Raw genomic sequence first — 19,079 nt, 5'->3', positions numbered from 1 at the left:
ATCTCCCACAACCTCTCATTGTAACCCATCAGAGAGCATCACATTTGATCCACTCAGTAGCCATTCTTAAAGAAATAGTTCACCTAAAAAAGAAAATTCCGTTATTATTTACTTATGTTGTTCCAAATCTGTATCACTTACTTACTTCTATATTTTGAAAGTCATGGGCAATAAAACATTTTTTTTTCTTGACAAGAGGATGAGTAAATGGTGACATAATTTTCATTTTTGGGTCAACTTTCCCTTTAAACACTTTTACCAGCATCCTGCGTTACTGTGATGTTTATCTCGGCACCTGTGTCTGAGACTACAGGGCTTTAATTTGCTTGCAAGTTAGTGGCATTAAGGAAACAAATCGGCGTTTTTCTCCACGGCTGCAGTGAGGCATGCCACAATGCGAGGCTGCATGAGCTTGTGCACATTACAGCTTCACCTCGGCATGCAAAGGTCACTGAGATGAGAGAGAAATCGTAAACGAAAGAGAAGCGCCGCTAGCTATTGTTTCTTAGTAGGGGTTGGACCAAATAAAAACACCTTTCGTTTAAGTCCAGAAATCCTTTCTCCGCATCGCGGCACACTAGCACTTTCACTGGACTTTACCGAATTATCCATGTGAGCTTCATAGTTTGTCCCGCTGTCATCTCGAGTGTACAGGCGTGTGTGACTGTGCCCCATTCGTACTGAAATGCTCGACGTGTTGTGAAGTTCTGTAGTGGAGGGGATCTTCCCTAAGGCTTGTGTGAGAGAAACAGGAAGAGAAAGAGAGGAAATGAGAGAGAGGAGACCAAATGCGATCAGGACTCTAGACACGACCCCCCTCGGGCACTGCCTCATGTCTGTCCCATCAGAGAATCACTTTCTTTTTATAGAGATAGAATTTGCATTCAAATGTAAGAGAAGTGACACTGAAGTGACAAAAGGGGAACAACAGGGCAGAATGTGCAACCCGGATGAGAGATCACAGTGTAGCACGGACTAATTAGCGAATGACAGTGTTTTCTTCCAGAGTTTTTGTGGGGTTGTAATATTCACTTGCTGGATTGCATATAGACTAGATTTGCATTTCCAGAGGAAAATACCAGTGCTTTCTAGGCAGCAAAATATTAGTGCTGATGTGTAAAGTAAGCTTTGGTTCTGTGTAAATGTAATGGCGTGTTGTCGCCTTCATGTTTGCCAGTCATGACACACACTATGCGCCTTAACTATCAAAGGAAACCTAAAAATTAGTAAACCTAAAAAAGTAGCATACACTTACGACACACAGACTCAAAGCTGAACGGTTAGAGAACGGCAGAGGTGAACATCAGAGCTGAAACATTTGAATTCTCCGCCGTAATGCGATCTCGTAAATAATAAAGAGCAGTGATTGGATTAAAAGAGTTGATTCTCATGAATAATGTGGAGAAAAGCTCAGAAACTGATGATGTACGCATACTCTCTGGCCACGGCAGCCAATCACCACTCACCACAGCCAATTAACACATGTACTGTACATCACATTTCGTGAAGTTGGTTCAACTTTTGCCAAAAAAAAAAAAAAAAAAAAAACCGCTTTCCCTTTAATAATAAACGTGATGAGTGCTATAGTTGTTTTCATTGATGTGCAACCTGTACATATTTGTTAACACCTCAAAAAATTGTTTAGGGTTTCATGACCCTTTAAGGGCTTTATTAAGAGTTAATAAACAGTTTATTCAGTGTCAGGGCAAATAACTTAAAAAAATAAAGTTGGCCTGTGCTTTTTAGGAACATTATACAATAAGCTTTAAAAAAAATTTTTTTTACATGCATTTATTTTGACAGCTCATATTTTGAGGTTAAATGAAAATACTGCATATTCCTGAGATCAGACATTTTGAGTGCAGTTAGCAAGCTTTAGTTTTTGCCCTGCTTTAGAACCATTTAGTTTAATGAATCAAAAACAAATCAAGAAATTTTTGCAAAGGGAACAATAATGATCCTAATAGTGACTTAAAGATAACAAACAATTAAAAAAAAATTAAAACATCATAAAATCAATTAATAGAGCTAAACATCTTTTAATTTGAAATAATATGTCCTCATTAGTCCCATGACCAAACAAACAAACATAATGAAATTATTCAAGTGCAAGGGCTTATGGGTATTCCCCCAGTCACAGTGCTTCTCACTGGGCATGCTCAGTAGCAGATGCAGTGATATGAAGTTTATAGTGCTTAGCCTATTTCCATTGCACTTATTATATTTCCTTGATGGTTCAAGAGGGAAAATTACAGCTTACAGATGATGCATGTATGCCCACTGTTGGACATTGTTAATCAACTCAACTAGTGAGTTTAAAGAGAAAAAAGTATGTTAAAAGTGTGTTCACAGGAATTTAAAGGGATAGTTCACTAAAAAAAGAAAAGAAAATTCTGTCATTATCTTCCTTTTGTTCCAAACTTGTATGACTTTCTTCAGCGGAACAGAAAAGATGCTTTGAAGAATGTGTCCAAACAGCATTGACTTTCATCGTAAAAACAAAACAATATCTTTGTCTATGTTACACAGAAAAAAAGACAAGATGGTGAGTAAATGATTATATAATTTTCAAATTGGGGTGAAGCTAAAGTTCACAGTACCAAAAGTGCCCACAGCAGAACCAAGCTTACAACGAAAACGGATAAAAGATTAATGCATAATGTGAATTTAATATTAAGCTCAGTTTTTTAAAGATGCGCTCACAATGCAAGCTCAATCAAATCCACCTGCACTGTCGTCTTCTTTTAGTTTTTGGAGGACAAGAAGACAACAAAATGATGTGAAAGTGAAAGAGACAGGGAGGGTTATAAAGACAGCGAGAGCAGAAAGAGTGGTGGTCAGGAGAGATTGTAGCTGCCTGTTCGTTTGGCTGCTCTAAATGCTCTTGGTCCTGATAAGCAGCTTACTCTTCCTCCCCTGTCTCTCATCACCCTTCCCCCATCACCCCATCCCTCTCTCTCTCTCTCCCTCTCTCTCTTTTTCGCTCTCCATCTTTGTTCTGATGCTTAAAGCCACATCCTGGATTCCAGGTGCAAAGGAGGGGGCATGTATTTAATGAGTGTGTGTGTGTGTGTGTTTGCTGTCAGTCTCTCTCAAAAAGCCGGTTGGTCTTTCCCTATGCCATATTGTTTGTTATATTTTGCTGTCCATCATCTTGGTTTCCGTTGTCTTCGGTTCATTACTCAAAGGCATTCAGCACTCTGAGCTTGCATGTCTAATAATTAGGGCTGACAGTTGATTGCAAATTTTAATTGAAATAATTACACGAGTTGCAGATGAATTAATTGCAATTAATTGCACTTATCAATATATGCTTAGAAAATCCCCTAAGGAAAGATAATTAAAAGATGTTAAACTATTGTGGGAGTCAAGTAAAACATTGAATCAACAGAAAGTGACTTTAGAAGTCAAAATATAACTTATTTCCTTATTTCCATTCTGGCCCACGGCAATAGCAGAAATGCATATTTTATAAAATATATCAAACTAAAATTCTTTAAAATTACTATCATTATCATCATTATTATCATCATCACTTGCCTACAGCAATCCAAAATATATATTTATATATTATTATTATTATTATTATATATGCCAATTATTTGCATTTATTTGCCTGGTATTATTTTTTATCTTAATTATACTATTACAATCTTTTTAATTCACAGCCCTACTATTTTCATCCATCATTATTGTACAAAATTATGCAAAAGATATGTTTTGAATGTTGCCATGGTCTTTCTGCTCGGAATATGAGCAGGGAAAGGGAATATGCAGTTGAGAGCTTTAGAAATAGTTCAATGACATTCTGTTCCTGTCAGTGTGCAAAAACCTTCTGCATACTTCAGACAGAGACATACGGTCCAGCAAATGGAAGTTTATGCTGTATGCCACTTTACATCAAATCAAGTACAGCAGTGTGTGCATATGCGGTTATTATTGTCCATATGGTATTATTCTTCCACCTCTATCACAGTCTTACACAGATGGTGTGGTTTTTTTGTGGGTATTTTGTTGTTTTGTCTGTATATGTTTGTATATATGGAGGGAGTGTGTATGCACACAAGTGTGCCGCACTGTGCATAGACTGTCGGCAAAAGAGAGGGAGGAAGAGAAAGAGAGGCTGACAGATTAGTAATCTTTTGAAACGCTTGCAGATTCCCCATTTTGAAGTCCAGCTGCAGCTCTAGACTTTGTCTCTCTCGCTTACTGTATTGTGAACAGGGGTCATGGGGTCATACCAGTGCACACATGTACATACACCTAAATATACAGCCTAATTTTTTACTGACAACAATTTAATATGATTATTTATTATATGCTTAGAATATTGATTTGATCATATGATTTGTGTGACACAGGTTTTCTTGCAGGTTTGTGACCATTTTAATTGAGAGACTACATCGAATATTTGTACTTTTAAAACTGTGTGCATATATATGTATATATATATATATATATATATAACTTTTTAAAACTATAATTTTTTTATAAGACATTTTGTGTAAAAGTTTTTAAAACTGTATTAAAAGTTTAAATTTATATAAAGTTGTCTGTTGGTTTTCCAAATATCTAACCAATGAAAATTTGCTGGTCAGAAACCTCGTAACTCCATTTGAGCTTGATTTTCGTCAAATGTTAATAACATAATGACACTTGTGCGTGTCTGACCACATATAAAGCCACAATATCAACTTTGACAAAACAGTGTACTAACTATATAAAAAATAGCGTTTTTGGAGATTTGAGGTTTCTGCCCGACGGCGACAATAATCTAAATTATTGGTCACAAACTAATCAGGCCAATATTATCCAATAAAATGATTGTTTCCTATTTTTGCTAATATCATTTTATTATTAGACTATATAAAAATGTTCTATTCTAAGTCTTATATAAATATTCTATAATATATCTATAAATGTATATCTCTTCCCTCTGTGTCTTCTCAGGAGCAAGTCGAATATGTGTTTCTGATCATCTTCACCATCGAGACATTTATGAAGATCCTGGCGTACGGCCTCGTCATGCACCCGAGCTCCTACATCCGCAATGGTTGGAATTTACTGGACTTTGTCATCGTCATTGTAGGGTACGGCACCATTTTTGCCACTCTACTCATCCATCCCACTTGTTTATTTACTGTCTTTTTTATTTAAAAATGAGTCATAATAACCTGGAGTGACATCACTGCCTTTCCTCCCATGATTCACTTGCATATTAATTTTCATAGCTGATTTTTATTCAGGTTGTGTTATGGCCAACAGCTCTCTTATTCACAATTCTCCTCTTGTCCTGCTGTTCTCTTTACCCCCTTTTTCCTCATTTCTCCCTTTTCTCAACCTTTCCATTTTGCTCTCTCTCTCGGATTATCTGGTCAGATCTGGCTGTCAATCCTCTCTCCAGCTCGCTCTCTCTTTGTGTCTTAATCTGACCTACAGAGACTAGGCGCTACCCTTAATTTCACACACCAGGCTTTACGGCACTGTGGTGAATGTGTGTGTATGTGAAAAGAGTAAATAAACATTACATGCACTAAAAAATAATCAATCTTTCATAGTATGCCACTGCTTAAACTCATTTTCTTCCTGTGAACACCATAGAGTGTATTTAAAGAGCGACAATCCCCAGAGCTCTGTCTGTCCTGCTAAAATGGGACTAAACAGCTGTTCTGGGGTCATTAATGGCCAGTTGGTCAAAGTGATGGTTAATTATCTAAAAGAAGATGACTGTCTCAGTCATTTAGCATCTTTTTGAGTATAATTTTGAGAGCTTTTTTTAGTATTGATTAGAGATTTCACTAAGCTCACAGGCAGAACCGCTAATGGGCAGGTGGATCTGTTCCAAACACACGGTATTACACATCATATTATTTCTGCTTATAATACTGATGATGCCATCCTAAGAGTATTTGTGCGTACATGTGTATGCATGAAAGCACACATAGCTGGGATGGGTGCCACGAATATTATGGCCCAGCCAGCTTCCACAACACTTCACTCCATTCGTTGGAGAATCAAATTACGCTAGTCATGCAGTATGTTTCCAGTCCACTAAAAAGAACTTCACTTCAGTACCAGCTCATAAGAGTCATTTGTTTGGGAATCAGGCTACAATGGTCACTCTGTATGTTTTTGATTCACTAAAAAGAACAAGTTCATAAGAGGCATTCATTTGGGAATCCGACTACAGTGGTCATGATGTATGTTTTGATTCGCTAACAAGAACCAGCTCATAAGAGTCATTCATACGGGAATCAGGTTTAATTGGTAAATGTCACTAGAAAAAACAGCTCATAAGAGTATTTTTGGGGTTTACTGGTCAATGTTAGGCCTACTAAAAAGAACCAAATCATAATAGTGGTTAGTTTGAGAATCAGGCTTTACTGGTCAATGTAAAAAAATAAAATAAAAACACTCAAAAGAATCATTCGTTCGGGAATCGAGCTACACTGGTCTCAGTATGTTTTTGATTCACTAAAAAGAACAAGCTCAAAAGAATCATTCGTTTGGGAATCAGACTATACTGATTCACTGGCTGTCATTGGAGAACTGGACTACGCTGATTACGCTGTATGTTTCATTTGAGCATAAGCTCTTAGGCCAGTTCCAGTGTTCATCTTTACAGTTTTTATTTCGTTTTAGTCATAGTTGTTCTTTCTTTTGATAAGCGTATCTTTTTTTTGTCAATAATTTGTCATGTCATAATCAATAGCTTCAGTCACTAACATGACTAAATGACATCTAATTTTGGTGTAAAGTGTAAAATTAAACCAAATATTCATAGACTCTACATATTAATTTAATAATGTAATGTATAAACATTTAACATATGACCTTGTTGTAAAAACCTGAACTCCTGTATTCAAATGTCCATTTTTATCTTTGATTCAATGAATATTCAAAGTTCAAATTTGAAAGTAACAACTCAAAAGATCATCCTTTTAAATGTAATATTAATTGTTTAAAGTCAATTACACATTTTAGTATTTTAGAAATATTTATTCAACCATAGTTATGTTTTTTTGTTTGTTTTTTGCAGGTTGTTCAGTGTGGTATTAGAGACTGTTACACATAAGTCCGGTGAAACAACATCCCATACGCCGGGGAAACCTGGAGGTCTAGATGTCAAAGCCCTCCGAGCCTTCAGAGTCCTACGACCCCTCAGACTGGTTTCAGGAGTGCCCAGTGAGTTTGTGTTTGTAATAGAAAAATAAGGAAACAAGTTAGTAAAATCTGGTGTAAATTGCTATGAACTATTCAGCAGTGGTGTATCACCCACTCAAGAGTGTTACTGATTAAGAATGTATTCTGAGAGAGAAAACAGTCTCTATGGATATTTGTATGGAGTGGTGTTTTGTGCAGTTATGATATTAGTGCAGCGATCATCAGGGGGCTGGTGTAGCATGACCTCTCTAATGTCATGAAAATTTAGACCTGTAGATTTCAGTGTCCTCACCAGATGAGCTTGACTCATCGTTGCACCCAGAGGCTGTTCTGTTTCGCAGTAATTTCAAAATCAGATCCACGGCTACACACTCCTGAATCACTGACCAACTAACCAAAGGGCCATTATTGATTGTGTCTTTACAATACTAAAATGATAAGAGGACGGTTTCAAAGAACACTGTCCGTGGTGCTGAAAACACAATTCCATTAGCTACTTTACTGGTGAGGATAGCAGAAAACAGGGTTGTGTATCCTGGAACACGGAACAGTCAATGACTTATTCCACCACAGTACTATTAGAAGCTCTGATGTGGAACTTTCCTGCCTACCGGCATGTACGATGGTATCTCCCCCTCATGTGCTCACCCCCACGGTTATCCTGGCAAGTCTCCCAGTGAGGCAAGATGACATTGAATGAGGACACTTCTTCTCATTCATGTACCCATTACATTTACAGGAAAACACACATTAAAAATTCCTCACTGTGTGCTCCTGTAATGCTATTAGGCGGCACGGCGACTCAGTGGGTAGCACTGTCGCCTCACAGCAAGAAGGTCCCTGGTTCGAGGCCCAGCTGAGCCAGGAGTCATTTCTGTGTGTAGTTTTTATGTTCTCCCGTGTCAGCGTGGGTTTCTTCAGGGTGCTCCGGTTTCCGAAGACTTTAATACGGAACACAACCACATTGAATAAGGCAATAACCGACAAAGGACTAAACAGAACAGGGAGTATATATGCAGGGGATAATCAGGAACTAAGATACAGCTGATGATAATTAACCACAGAAACAAACAAGACTTAAACCACCGAGTAGGTAACTAGTTTAAAGATACGCTATGTACGCTATGTGGCTTGGCTTTTCAGAGATGGCAAGAACTGAAGGATTTGAAATGTTGTAAGTGATGCAGAAATGGTGTTTTTATTACTCAACAGATGAGAAATGTATTTTATTATACAGATAAATTGTCATATGTAGCTCTCTAACAGAGTTCATTGTAAAGCATTATCTATTGTGAAGGGTCATTTCATTATAGTTGTTGTGCTGTGCTGGAATTTATTTTCAAGAAAGTACCGTGTCTATTTATGGGTACAGCTAGAGTAACGTCTTCAGCTAGTCAGTCTGAGATCCTTTCCATCTAAACTAGTTATATCTCTTAAGCCTAGTAGATAATGTTTTATGAGCACTGAGATAACCATATTCATCTGCACAGTCATACAGAGCTTAAGCACAACCAAAACAATGTTCATCTGCAAAATGCATGCAGTTTTGTTGTTTAACCACTAGAGGGCCAAAAGTTACATAGTGTACATTTAAAGGCACACTATGCAGTTTCTGTTTTTCTCAAACAGCGACCCCTAGAGTCGCTGTGGAGTACTTGGATTTAACGTTACTGTCGTAAATACCACTCACGCAGAGCCGTCTCTGCACTCTCCCGACCGAGCTTTCTTCGTTTTCTTCGTCGACTCTGCCATGATTCATGTCTGAAATGCATGCTAGTGTCTTCCATAGATGCTGCTTCATATGTTGTTGATGTATGTGACGGTTTTGCCAGTGGCGCCCCCCCCCGGCTTTGTTATCGGGATGATTCGCCCTACTACGAATTCGTTTACCATCAAAATGATTTCGAAGCTGTTATATTGAGGTAGAAATCTTGCATAGTGTGCCTTTAAAGTACTTTTTTGCCAAAAGACCAAATACTAAATTGATATAATGGACATAAACAGACAGAATGGGAATTATTTTCTCTTGTACAAAATATAGGTTTCGGTTTACAGATTGTACTCCATTGTGAAGGCCATGATTTTTCTGCTCTGTGTGTGTCTGTGTGTGCGTGTGCAGGCCTGCAGATTGTGTTAAACTCCATCATGAAGGCAATGGTTCCCCTGTTGCACATCTCTCTGCTTGTCCTCTTTGTCATCATCATTTACGCCATCATTGGACTGGAGCTCTTCATCGGACGAATGCATCGCACCTGCTTTTATATAAGCACAGGTATCCACACATACTCACATAAAATATTTATGTGCGTTTTCTGTCACTCTCTGTCTTCCTCCATCTGTGTCTCTCTCTTATTTTTTCAGAAAATTATGCAGACGATGAACCACTCCCATGTGCGTTTGCGGGTCATGGACGTCAGTGCAATATCAATGGCTCTGAGTGCAGGGGAAAGTGGGAAGGACCTAACGGTGGCATCACTAACTTTGATAACTTCTTCTTTGCCATGTTAACAGTTTTTCAGTGTATCACAATGGAAGGCTGGACAGACGTCCTGTACTGGGTAACTAAGCCGTATACATGGTCTTCAGCTTGACTGTAACGGGTCATAATTATATTTTAAGGAAGTGATTGTGTATGACACTAATATTGTTGCTTTTGCTTGCCTGTTCATCTCTGTAGATGAATGATGCTATTGGGTTTGAGTTGCCGTGGGTTTACTTTGTTAGCCTGGTCATCTTTGGATCCTTCTTTGTTCTCAACCTTGTGTTGGGTGTGTTGAGCGGGTGAGTTTATAGGATAGATAATTATGTGAATGTTTGGTGGAAAGTGTCTATGGGTGATTTTGCCATGGCTGATTTAGTCCCTATCACTTCATTTAATACCCAAAGCATTGATTCAGAATATGCATTTTAGCAGTTTATGCATTTTCTGGCCAAACTCACATCCTTTGGCGTTGCTACTGTCATGCTCTTCTGTTTGAGCTACAGGAGCAGTTTTCCCACTGCTGATATATCAAGGGTTAGGGTTGGGATTCTAACCAGGAACCCTTTGAACTCAAAATGAAAATGTTCCAGCTAAAATATTGCATCATCATACTTGACATATACACAATTGTTCAAAAGATTGGGAGCAACAATATTTTTTAAATGTTTTTAAAGAAGTTTTTTTATGCTCCTCAATTTATTTGATCAAAAATATGGTAGAAGCAGTAATGATATATTATTACCATAAAAAAAAAAACTGTTTTCTATTTGAATATATAAATGTAATTTATTCCTGTGATGGCAAAGCTGAGTTTTCAGCAGTCGTTACTTCAGTCTTTAGTGTCGCATGATCCTTCAGAAATCATTCTAAATCATTTGGTTCACAAAAAATATTTTTGTGGAAACCATGATAAAAAAAAAATCTGGATTTTTGATGAATAGATGCATAGCAACTCGGTATGCAGTTGTTTTTGTTAATTTTTGCATATGTCTAATAATAATGTTTCTACATTGCAATTTTGACTTGGGAAACAGCAAATACTTCTGCCTTATCTCTGAATCAATACATCACATGGGACAATTTATTGATTAAAACAGTTTGTCCATATCCCAATTAATTCATGTGCTAAGCCTTCATCATTTCATGACATCATACCATCATACCTGCGCATCATAACTTTGTATGTCTGTGTGAGTGATTATTTAACAGAGATATCAGATGTTAGTGTTTTTACTCACCTGAATGGAACAATCCCCAGATGCTGAGAGCAGCAGATTTGCGGAGTCTGATTTCCTGCAGACTGTTCCAAAGCGCACAGAATTCCCCAAAGATACCACCTCGTGCAGCTTCCCCTTCGTTAAACAGAGTGTGAAAGTCCACAGTGTGTTTTTTGCCTCTGCATTGTGTGTGTGTGTTTGTTTTGCTTGTCTAACAAGCTATACTTGTGTGTAGAGAATTCTCTAAGGAGAGAGAGAAGGCGAAAGCTCGTGGAGATTTTCAGAAGCTCCGTGAGAAACAGCAGATGGAGGAGGATCTGTCTGGATATATGGACTGGATCACTCAGGCTGAGGACATAGATGAGTTTGACGAAGACGGAAACAGACGTGAGATCTCTTCCTCTGTTCCACCCTTTAGAACCCTTTGTCCTTGATATCAGTTGTTCATTGTAGAAACATGATTGATATACACACTCAAGCACATTGAGCACATCAATCAAGATTAATTGTGTAATGTATGTATTTTTTATATGATAATAGTTTCCCCTATCCCAGTTTACCATACAGAGACAATAATAAGTCAAGTAAGACCGGTTTTTTTTTTTTTTTTTTTTTTTTTTTTTTACTTCTTGATCCCAAGGGCACCAAATATTTGTATCCCCTTGTGATTTGTATCCCTACCTAAAATATTATGGCAGCTACATAATTGAATGTATGAAGATTCATTTACATGGAATGAGAGACATAGTAAGCATAATATAATACAGACTAAGACCAAAGTAATATATATACTGTTAATGTTAGATGTATTTTTTTTCTTACTGTTTAAAACTATGGTTGTCAATAGAATAAAATAGTCATGATTAATCTCAGGATTTCAGACCAGTCTGAAACACCAGCAAAATTAAACAGTAATAATATAAAATATTCTAAATATGTTGTGAAATATTGAAAAGTGCTAAAACACATTTAAGTAAAAATGTTTACTCTGACTTCCCTTCAAAAATACATTTTGTATTTTTAGCACCCATAAACACCTGCTTATGGCCCCATGGGGTGCTTGGACCAGTGCTGTTTTTGTTAAAATATATATTAAATGAAACTTGACAGCTAACTGAAATAAAATAATTTTAATTTGAAGTAAATTAGTTAAAGTAGTACTAAATTACCCAAAGTAAAACTGGAATAAAAATAAATTATATCCATATAGAATAAAAAAACTTTAAAATTAAAATGAAAACCAGAAAATATAAAAATAAAATCTTTCAAAATATTAATAAATAATATAATTATCAGGGTTAAGTCTGTTTAGTTTCATTGTGTTTTGATTTAGTTTTCCCTGTTCCCGTTTTGCCTGTGTTCCTGGTCGTTATTAGTTTCCATGGTCTCTAATTTATCACGCACCTGGTTCTGTTCCAGTTAATAACCTCACTCTGTGTATTTAAGCCCTTAGTTCCTCTCAGTTCTACCAGAAAGACTTGGGAGGCAAGAGAACGAATGAGTACGATTTATTTAACAGTTTGAATGCAAAATGAAATGTTAAAGTTCTTTGGCGTAGGCCCCAAGTCCGTAATCCAAATCCGGAGGGTAGAAGACACTTGCAGTTCCTGCCTGAAGATGAAGGCAGGGGCGGAGCTTACCCTCGTTGATTTTCTCCTGGTTTATTAAAAAGACTTAATTCTGATTTGTGCGTGTTCATCTACAGATTACAATTATAGTTCTTGAATAATACTAAAATATCACTGCCCATACTCAAAAGTATGAATCATTATTCTTGCAGATCAGTTTAGAGTCACTATTGCCAGAAATAACACATTTCACCTTTTAAATGAGTTCCCGATATACGGTTAATAAATTAAACATTTCATCTCATCGTTGATGTTTTGAGGTAAAACTTTCCCCACCTGCCACACTTTTGCCATTTTTCCATGTCTCTCACTCTTTTCTCTCTCTCTCGATCTTTCAATCTCCCTCAGGTGTGACCTTGCGTGACCTAGCTGATAAGAAGAGGGGGAAATTCGGCTGGTTCAGCCACTCAAACGAAACCCACGGTACGGCCAATCAGAATGAAACGCATGACCTCTTCACTGTTCACTGCCCCGCTGTACTATATATAGCCCCCCTCAACTTTGTCTGGTCTAATTGTATGATTTACATCTGGGGCTAGAAATCACATCTCTCTGTTGGACCCATATTAAGTGCTTTGACCCTATTTCAGAGAGATTGCTTTTCTCCAAAACTGTGCCAATGTGTGGCCGACATTTTTTTTTCTCTTTGTCTCTCTTACACCTCTCTTTTTTACGGTCCTTTTCTGTCTCTGTGTATCTTTCACTTTCTTCCTGTTTTTCATTCGCTATAGCAAGTCTTCCAGCCAGTGAAACAGCTTCCGAGAACACTGAAAACATAGATGAGGAACACACAGATTGTTGTGCTGCTTGCTGGTAATGCATATATATACTCACACATACATACCCACTATAATTAGAAACAACTTTTTTCATTGTGTTGTCATGCTGGCTTGCTAATGGAAGTTGTTATCAGCCATAATGGAGTGTCATCTCTAAATTTCTCAGTTGCGGCTCATTATGTTCTCTTTTCTTTGTATTCTTTGTGCTCTTGCAAGTCAGTTCATTACTCTGGGCTTCTTCGGCTGTCTTTGATTCAGTATCTGAACTGGATCTTTGTTAAACGCAATGCATCAGTGTTTACATTTTGCCAATTGCTCTGTGTTGTGATTGTCTGTGATCTCATTGTCGTTTCATTTTGTTTTGTCCACTGTTCTTTTACTTCAGTGCTCGCATTATGAAGATCCCCTGCTGGTGAGTCGTTGTGAGGACAAACTCGTGGTTCAGTGTTTACCTACTAGTCTAGATGTATAGTAAACTTTACTTTGGGAAATACACTTGCAGACAGTTTTTAATTCTTAGTTACAGCATAAATTAGCTAAATTTAGTGAGATTTATGCTCAAAACAAGAAGAAACAATGTATCAATGGGGGAAAAAAGTATTTTCATGATTTGTTATTTGAACCTTTTTTCTTCTGTCAAATCAACTTTAATGTGGTTCAGATAACATAATATTTTGAGTTTCTATTTATTAAACCAATCTGCTTCATTGTATTAACTCAAATGTTTTATTTCAATGAACTCAAAATTTTAAGGCAACAAGGTAACTTACTTTTTAAAGTTAAACCAACAATAATTTTTTAGAATTATTACATGCCCTCTAAAACGGCTCTGATCACATGGTTCATGACTTATTGTTTGGATTTTATGTATATCATAACAATATGTATATTTTGGTAAAATAATAAACATATATATATCATAATATGCATATATTTTTTACTATAATATAAAATGTATATAGTGATTATAGGCGAATTTTTTGTGTGTGTTCACTTAGTCGTGCCCTGCGCCGCTGGAACCGCTGCATTCGAAGAAACTGTCGTACAGCAGTGAAATCTGTGACATTCTATTGGGTGGTGCTGATCCTGGTCTTCCTCAACACAGCTCTCAGTGCCTCAGAACATTATAACCAACCAGAGTGGCTCACTGAAATTCAGGGTATGTAGCTGTTGCCAAACATCACCTTGCTGACATAACGTGTACTGTCCCACAGCACCAGCCACACTTTTATTCATAGACTTCTATTAGCAGATGTTTTTTGTGTTGCTGAGTCTGGTGTTACCAATGAATGAACTTACATGTTGACAAAAATGATTGATCTATTTATCCGCCTCTCTTTCTTTTTGTCTCTCTCATAGACATTGCCAATAAGGTTCTCCTGTCGTTGTTCACAGTGGAGATGTTGTTGAAAATGTACAGTCTGGAGTTGCGGGGATATTTTGTTGCATTTTTCAACCGTTTCGACTGTTTCGTCGTGTGCGGTGGGATTCTGGAGACCGTTTTGGTGGAGCTGGAGATCATGCCACCTCTCGGCATCTCAGTGTTGCGCTGCGTCCGCCTGCTTCGGATCTTCAAAGTCACACGGTACTCAGGCCTCTTAAACTTGCTTCTTACATGAATGGGTACAAAATGGGAAACACTTTCATTTTTAAGAAACTATTTTATATGAGGTTTCTAATGTTTGCAACACTGTCACTCAAATTCGGAACATGTCTAAAAACAATTTGTTATTTTCTAAAAATTACATAGACAACATTAACATGTCAATTTTAAAAATGACAAAAAATATGTATAATTTATAAACCCAAACCGTTTATTGGATTTCTTTTAATAATTTCAAAATCGTGTTGGTTGGCCTCCATGTGTATTCTCTGTCCCCATGCAAATTCTTTGTATTCTCAGTCTGGTCCTTTCTGTTTCTCCTGATGTTTCTGTCTTTCCTCATTACATTTCCACCCTGTTAATTCTTGCCCCACTTGTCCTCTTCAGCCATTGGACGGCTCTGTCCAATCTGGTGGCCTCGCTACTGAATTCAATGAAGTCCATTGCCTCCCTGCTGCTGTTGCTCTTCCTCTTCCTCATCATCTTCGCTCTGCTTGGCATGCAGCTATTCGGAGGGAAGTTCAACTTTGATGAGACGCAGACCAAAAGGAGCACCTTTGATGCCTTCCCTCAGGCCCTGCTCACCTGCTTTCAGGTAATAAACTCTCGTACAACAATGAAAATAACATGATCATCAAACATTAAACTGTATATAAATCAAAAACGTCAAACATTACCAAATGAAATGGTCTCGATCTACTCCATCTACCTTTTTTGATCATAGTTCTGAATCCAATTTTTGTTCAAAATATTGAAATATTTGTTCAAACTTTTTTTAAAACATCCACATTCAAGTGTTTATTTAAAAAACAATTTGAAGCTAGAATACTTTTTTTTTTTTTTTTTTTTTTTTTTTTGATAGTAGAGCATGTTAGCTATTCATATAACAAAATATTCTGGTGGGCATGAACGTTTTGTGAAAAAATGCACCTGCTGGCTGGCAACTTTTTCAAAAACGCTGGCAGGGAAAGAGTTAATAAGCAGAAATTCTCATTTTCACTAAATATTCATCAATAAAGAAAAACAGTACACAGATAAAAACTGAAATAATTGTTAAAGAAACACAGTGCTTTTAAAGTATAAAATAAAGTTTGTCAATGTTAAAAAAAAATTATATCTGAGGTATTTTTGTGTTAAATTTTATAAAATTTTCCCCCTCTACAGATATTAACAGGTGAAGACTGGAATGTGGTGATGTATGATGGTATCATGGCGTACGGCGGCCCGGTTTTCCCTGGAATGATCGTCTGTCTTTACTTTGTGATTTTGTTCATCTGTGGTAACTGTATCCTTTCCCTCTAAAACCAGTTTCACTGGCGTATTTATTATGCATTAATTCTGTGTATGTGATATCATAAATTAACAGCAACAGTTTAATTCATTTACATTTATGCATTGTAAATACTTTGATCCAAAGTGTCTTAAAGGTATAGCGGAGGATTTTCCCCTTTTTGAAAAAATGCACATGCGCAACACTCTACCTGCTCCCGAGAGGGAACGCCTATTAAACGTGTGCACGAGAGAGCATGCACGAGCTTAGTTCTCCTCGTGCACACTCTGTTTACAAGTTGCTGTTGGCATGGCTCATACAAGCCTACTTTCTTTTACCTGTCGAGTAGAAACTTCGCGACTGAGGCATCAGTGGGAAGCCCAACCTGTGCTTTTAGCGCATGCCAGCGTGTAAAATATTCTCCCAAAAACACTCTAACTCATGCAAGACAAAATGTCAAATGCCCTTCCGTGTTTTATTTACTTATTATACTGATCGATTGAGTGAGGACTCAAGACATGATCTGCAATGGAGAAGTAGCTTGTTGCATTTGTGTAATAAATACTATGTGAACACATTGGAATTATCAAAAATGAACACACAAGGTTTTAGAACATTTCAGCGTGATACCTTTTACCATTTGGTCATAATTACTTTAGACAAATTGAGATGTTTACCGTGTCTGCGCGGTGCGTGACTTGTGCCAGGGCTAGCATCGCTAATCATAGCTTACATTAACTTTTACTAGCAGTGATTTTAAATGGATTTCTCCAAATAGCATGCCAGACTTTACCTGTCGAGTAGAAACTTCGCGACTGAGGCATCAGTGGGAAGCCCAACCTGTGCTTTTAGCGCATGCCAGCGTGTGAAATATTCTCCCCAAAACACTCTGGTCTTGTTTCTTTCTTCAGAGGCCTTTCTCTTCTTGTCATAGAATTCGTAGACACTTTTTCTCTTGCGACCCTCAGACATTTTGAAAAAACCCGGTGAGAACGGGCGAGCTTCAATGAATGGCTGAAACCGTAGCTCACCACACACATACACCCAAAAGTGCACATGCGCAGAAAGCGAAAACTACCTAGGGACGAGCACGTACGACGGCCTTACGTAAACATATCACCAGAATGATTGACAACTAGGAGGACCAATAGTCTTGATGATCCACCCGCAAAAAGAAAATCCTCCACTATACCTTTAAGTTGCGTTGTATGTATACATGCTTTCCCTGGGATTTGAACCTATGTCCTTTGCATTGCTAATGAGTTACAGGCATGCAGTTATTTCCATCTAGTAACAGATGTCATTGCTCACTGATTAAAAACGAACAGTATCTCACCATCCCTCAGAAATCCTCATTTCTGTGTTTTGTTGTTGCTGTTGGATGTGGTTTGTCATATATTTGTGTTTGTTGGGTCTTAACCTCTGCTCTCTCAGATATCTTGCTAAACGTCTTCTTGGCCATCGCTGTCGACAACTTAGCAGGAGGCGATGGAGACGAGAAGAAGAATGAGTGTGTTTTTAAATCATCTCAGATCATATAATCTCAACTAATCTCTCTTTCTAACTGCCATAAATATTACATCATTAATGAATACATTTACCATTCTTTAACATGTACCGTGGGGTCCAAAAGTCCACATTGAAAATATGGGATAGAAGTTTAAGCCTGAAAACAAAAACAAAAAGTAAAACATTCTGATGAATAAGAAAGATTTAATAATCTTTCACTAAAGCAAAATTGAGACAAAGCAAATACTAATACATTCTTTGTTATTTTTAAAATCAACGTTTTACTATAAGTGTTATTTTCAAATAGTTAAATTAGAAAAAAAAAAAAGCATTTTTGACAAATGGTTTCAGACATTTGGGACCCCACTGTATATGCAAAAACAAAGATTGTGATATGTGATCTATTGATCCTGACAGAGAAAAAAAAGAGGGAGAGGGAGAGGGAGAGGGAGAGGGAGAACAGGCTGATGTTGAAGGAGAGAATGAAGAGGTGAAGGTATGGAAATCCAGCTCTTCTGCCGTTGTTGTTGAATAATCATCACATTGAGGTCAATCTTTCATTTTGTTTTCAACAGGTGGATGTGGATGATGAATACGAGCAGGAGGAGGAGGAGGAGGAGGAAGAGGAGCACGTGGAGGGAGATGATGAAGGTGAAGTCTATGATTGCTAGATGCCATATTGCCTTTGAACAGATTGTTAATTCTAAAATATTTTGTAGTTATTTAGCAGACATTTGTGACCGTAATTACTCATCCTAGGATGCACTAAGAGTCCCTCTGGAGTATCCTGAGGTTTAGTGTTGGCTGCTCAAGGCTACAGTGGTGACTGAGCTAGATTGTGATGTCATTAACTCAGTTTTTCTCTGTCTATATCTCTTTCCTTCTGTCCTTCTCTGCTAGAAGAAGGGAAAGCTCAGCTCAATGTTGCTGACTTTGCTCCTCCTAAAGAGAAAGTTCTACCAATCCCAGAGGGCAGTGCGTTCTTCTGCCTCAGCAAGACCAACCCGTGAGTGTGCAGTTTTAATCACAAACTCAATGCTTGACCATTTAAAGAGATAGTTCTCTCCAAAAGTGAAATTCTTTAATTCTTTAAGCATTTCATTTGAACGTGTATTATATGAATGTCTTTCTTCTGTGGAACAAAAAAGAAGAGAAATTTCTCAGTGTTTTTTTTTTTTTTTTTTTTTTATGCAATGGAAGTCTGGTCACCAAAACTATCTGGTTACCAACATTCTTCAAAATATCTTCTTTTGTGTTCTGCAGAAAAAAAGGTTTGGAATGCCATGAGGGTGAATAAATGATGACAAAATAAAAAAAATTAACTATCCCTTTAAAATTTGAAATTTATTTATACATTATTTTTTTTCATATATAAACAATATTTTTTCTTTTTTACAGCAGTCAAATATAGACAACCATGGTCCAAA

At 37.2% G+C, this 19,079-nt stretch overlaps 1 protein-coding gene across 1 annotated transcript in view; it reads left to right on the top strand.

Annotated features, from left to right (window-relative positions):
- The window catches only part of cacna1fb (calcium channel, voltage-dependent, L type, alpha 1F subunit), a 48,085-nt gene that overhangs the window by 7,477 nt on the left and 21,529 nt on the right, over nt 1–19,079 (top strand). The window contains exons 4-20 of the mRNA XM_084390284.1: nt 4,951–5,090; nt 7,040–7,185; nt 9,284–9,436; nt 9,526–9,722; nt 9,842–9,945; nt 11,099–11,250; nt 12,840–12,914; nt 13,223–13,304; nt 13,656–13,682; nt 14,269–14,429; nt 14,630–14,855; nt 15,261–15,468; nt 16,038–16,158; nt 17,578–17,653; nt 18,070–18,148; nt 18,228–18,303; nt 18,556–18,658. Of these exons, the coding sequence (XP_084246410.1) occupies nt 4,951–5,090; nt 7,040–7,185; nt 9,284–9,436; nt 9,526–9,722; nt 9,842–9,945; nt 11,099–11,250; nt 12,840–12,914; nt 13,223–13,304; nt 13,656–13,682; nt 14,269–14,429; nt 14,630–14,855; nt 15,261–15,468; nt 16,038–16,158; nt 17,578–17,653; nt 18,070–18,148; nt 18,228–18,303; nt 18,556–18,658 (2,126 nt within the window). The remainder of the gene's footprint in view (nt 1–4,950; nt 5,091–7,039; nt 7,186–9,283; nt 9,437–9,525; nt 9,723–9,841; nt 9,946–11,098; nt 11,251–12,839; nt 12,915–13,222; nt 13,305–13,655; nt 13,683–14,268; nt 14,430–14,629; nt 14,856–15,260; nt 15,469–16,037; nt 16,159–17,577; nt 17,654–18,069; nt 18,149–18,227; nt 18,304–18,555; nt 18,659–19,079) is intronic.

The sequence above is a fragment of the Rutilus rutilus genome (assembly GCF_951802725.1).
Source record: "Rutilus rutilus genome assembly, chromosome: 19".
In the NCBI taxonomy this organism is placed as follows: Eukaryota; Metazoa; Chordata; class Actinopteri; order Cypriniformes; family Leuciscidae; genus Rutilus; species Rutilus rutilus.
This window is presented reverse-complemented; position numbering and strand designations above follow the sequence as displayed.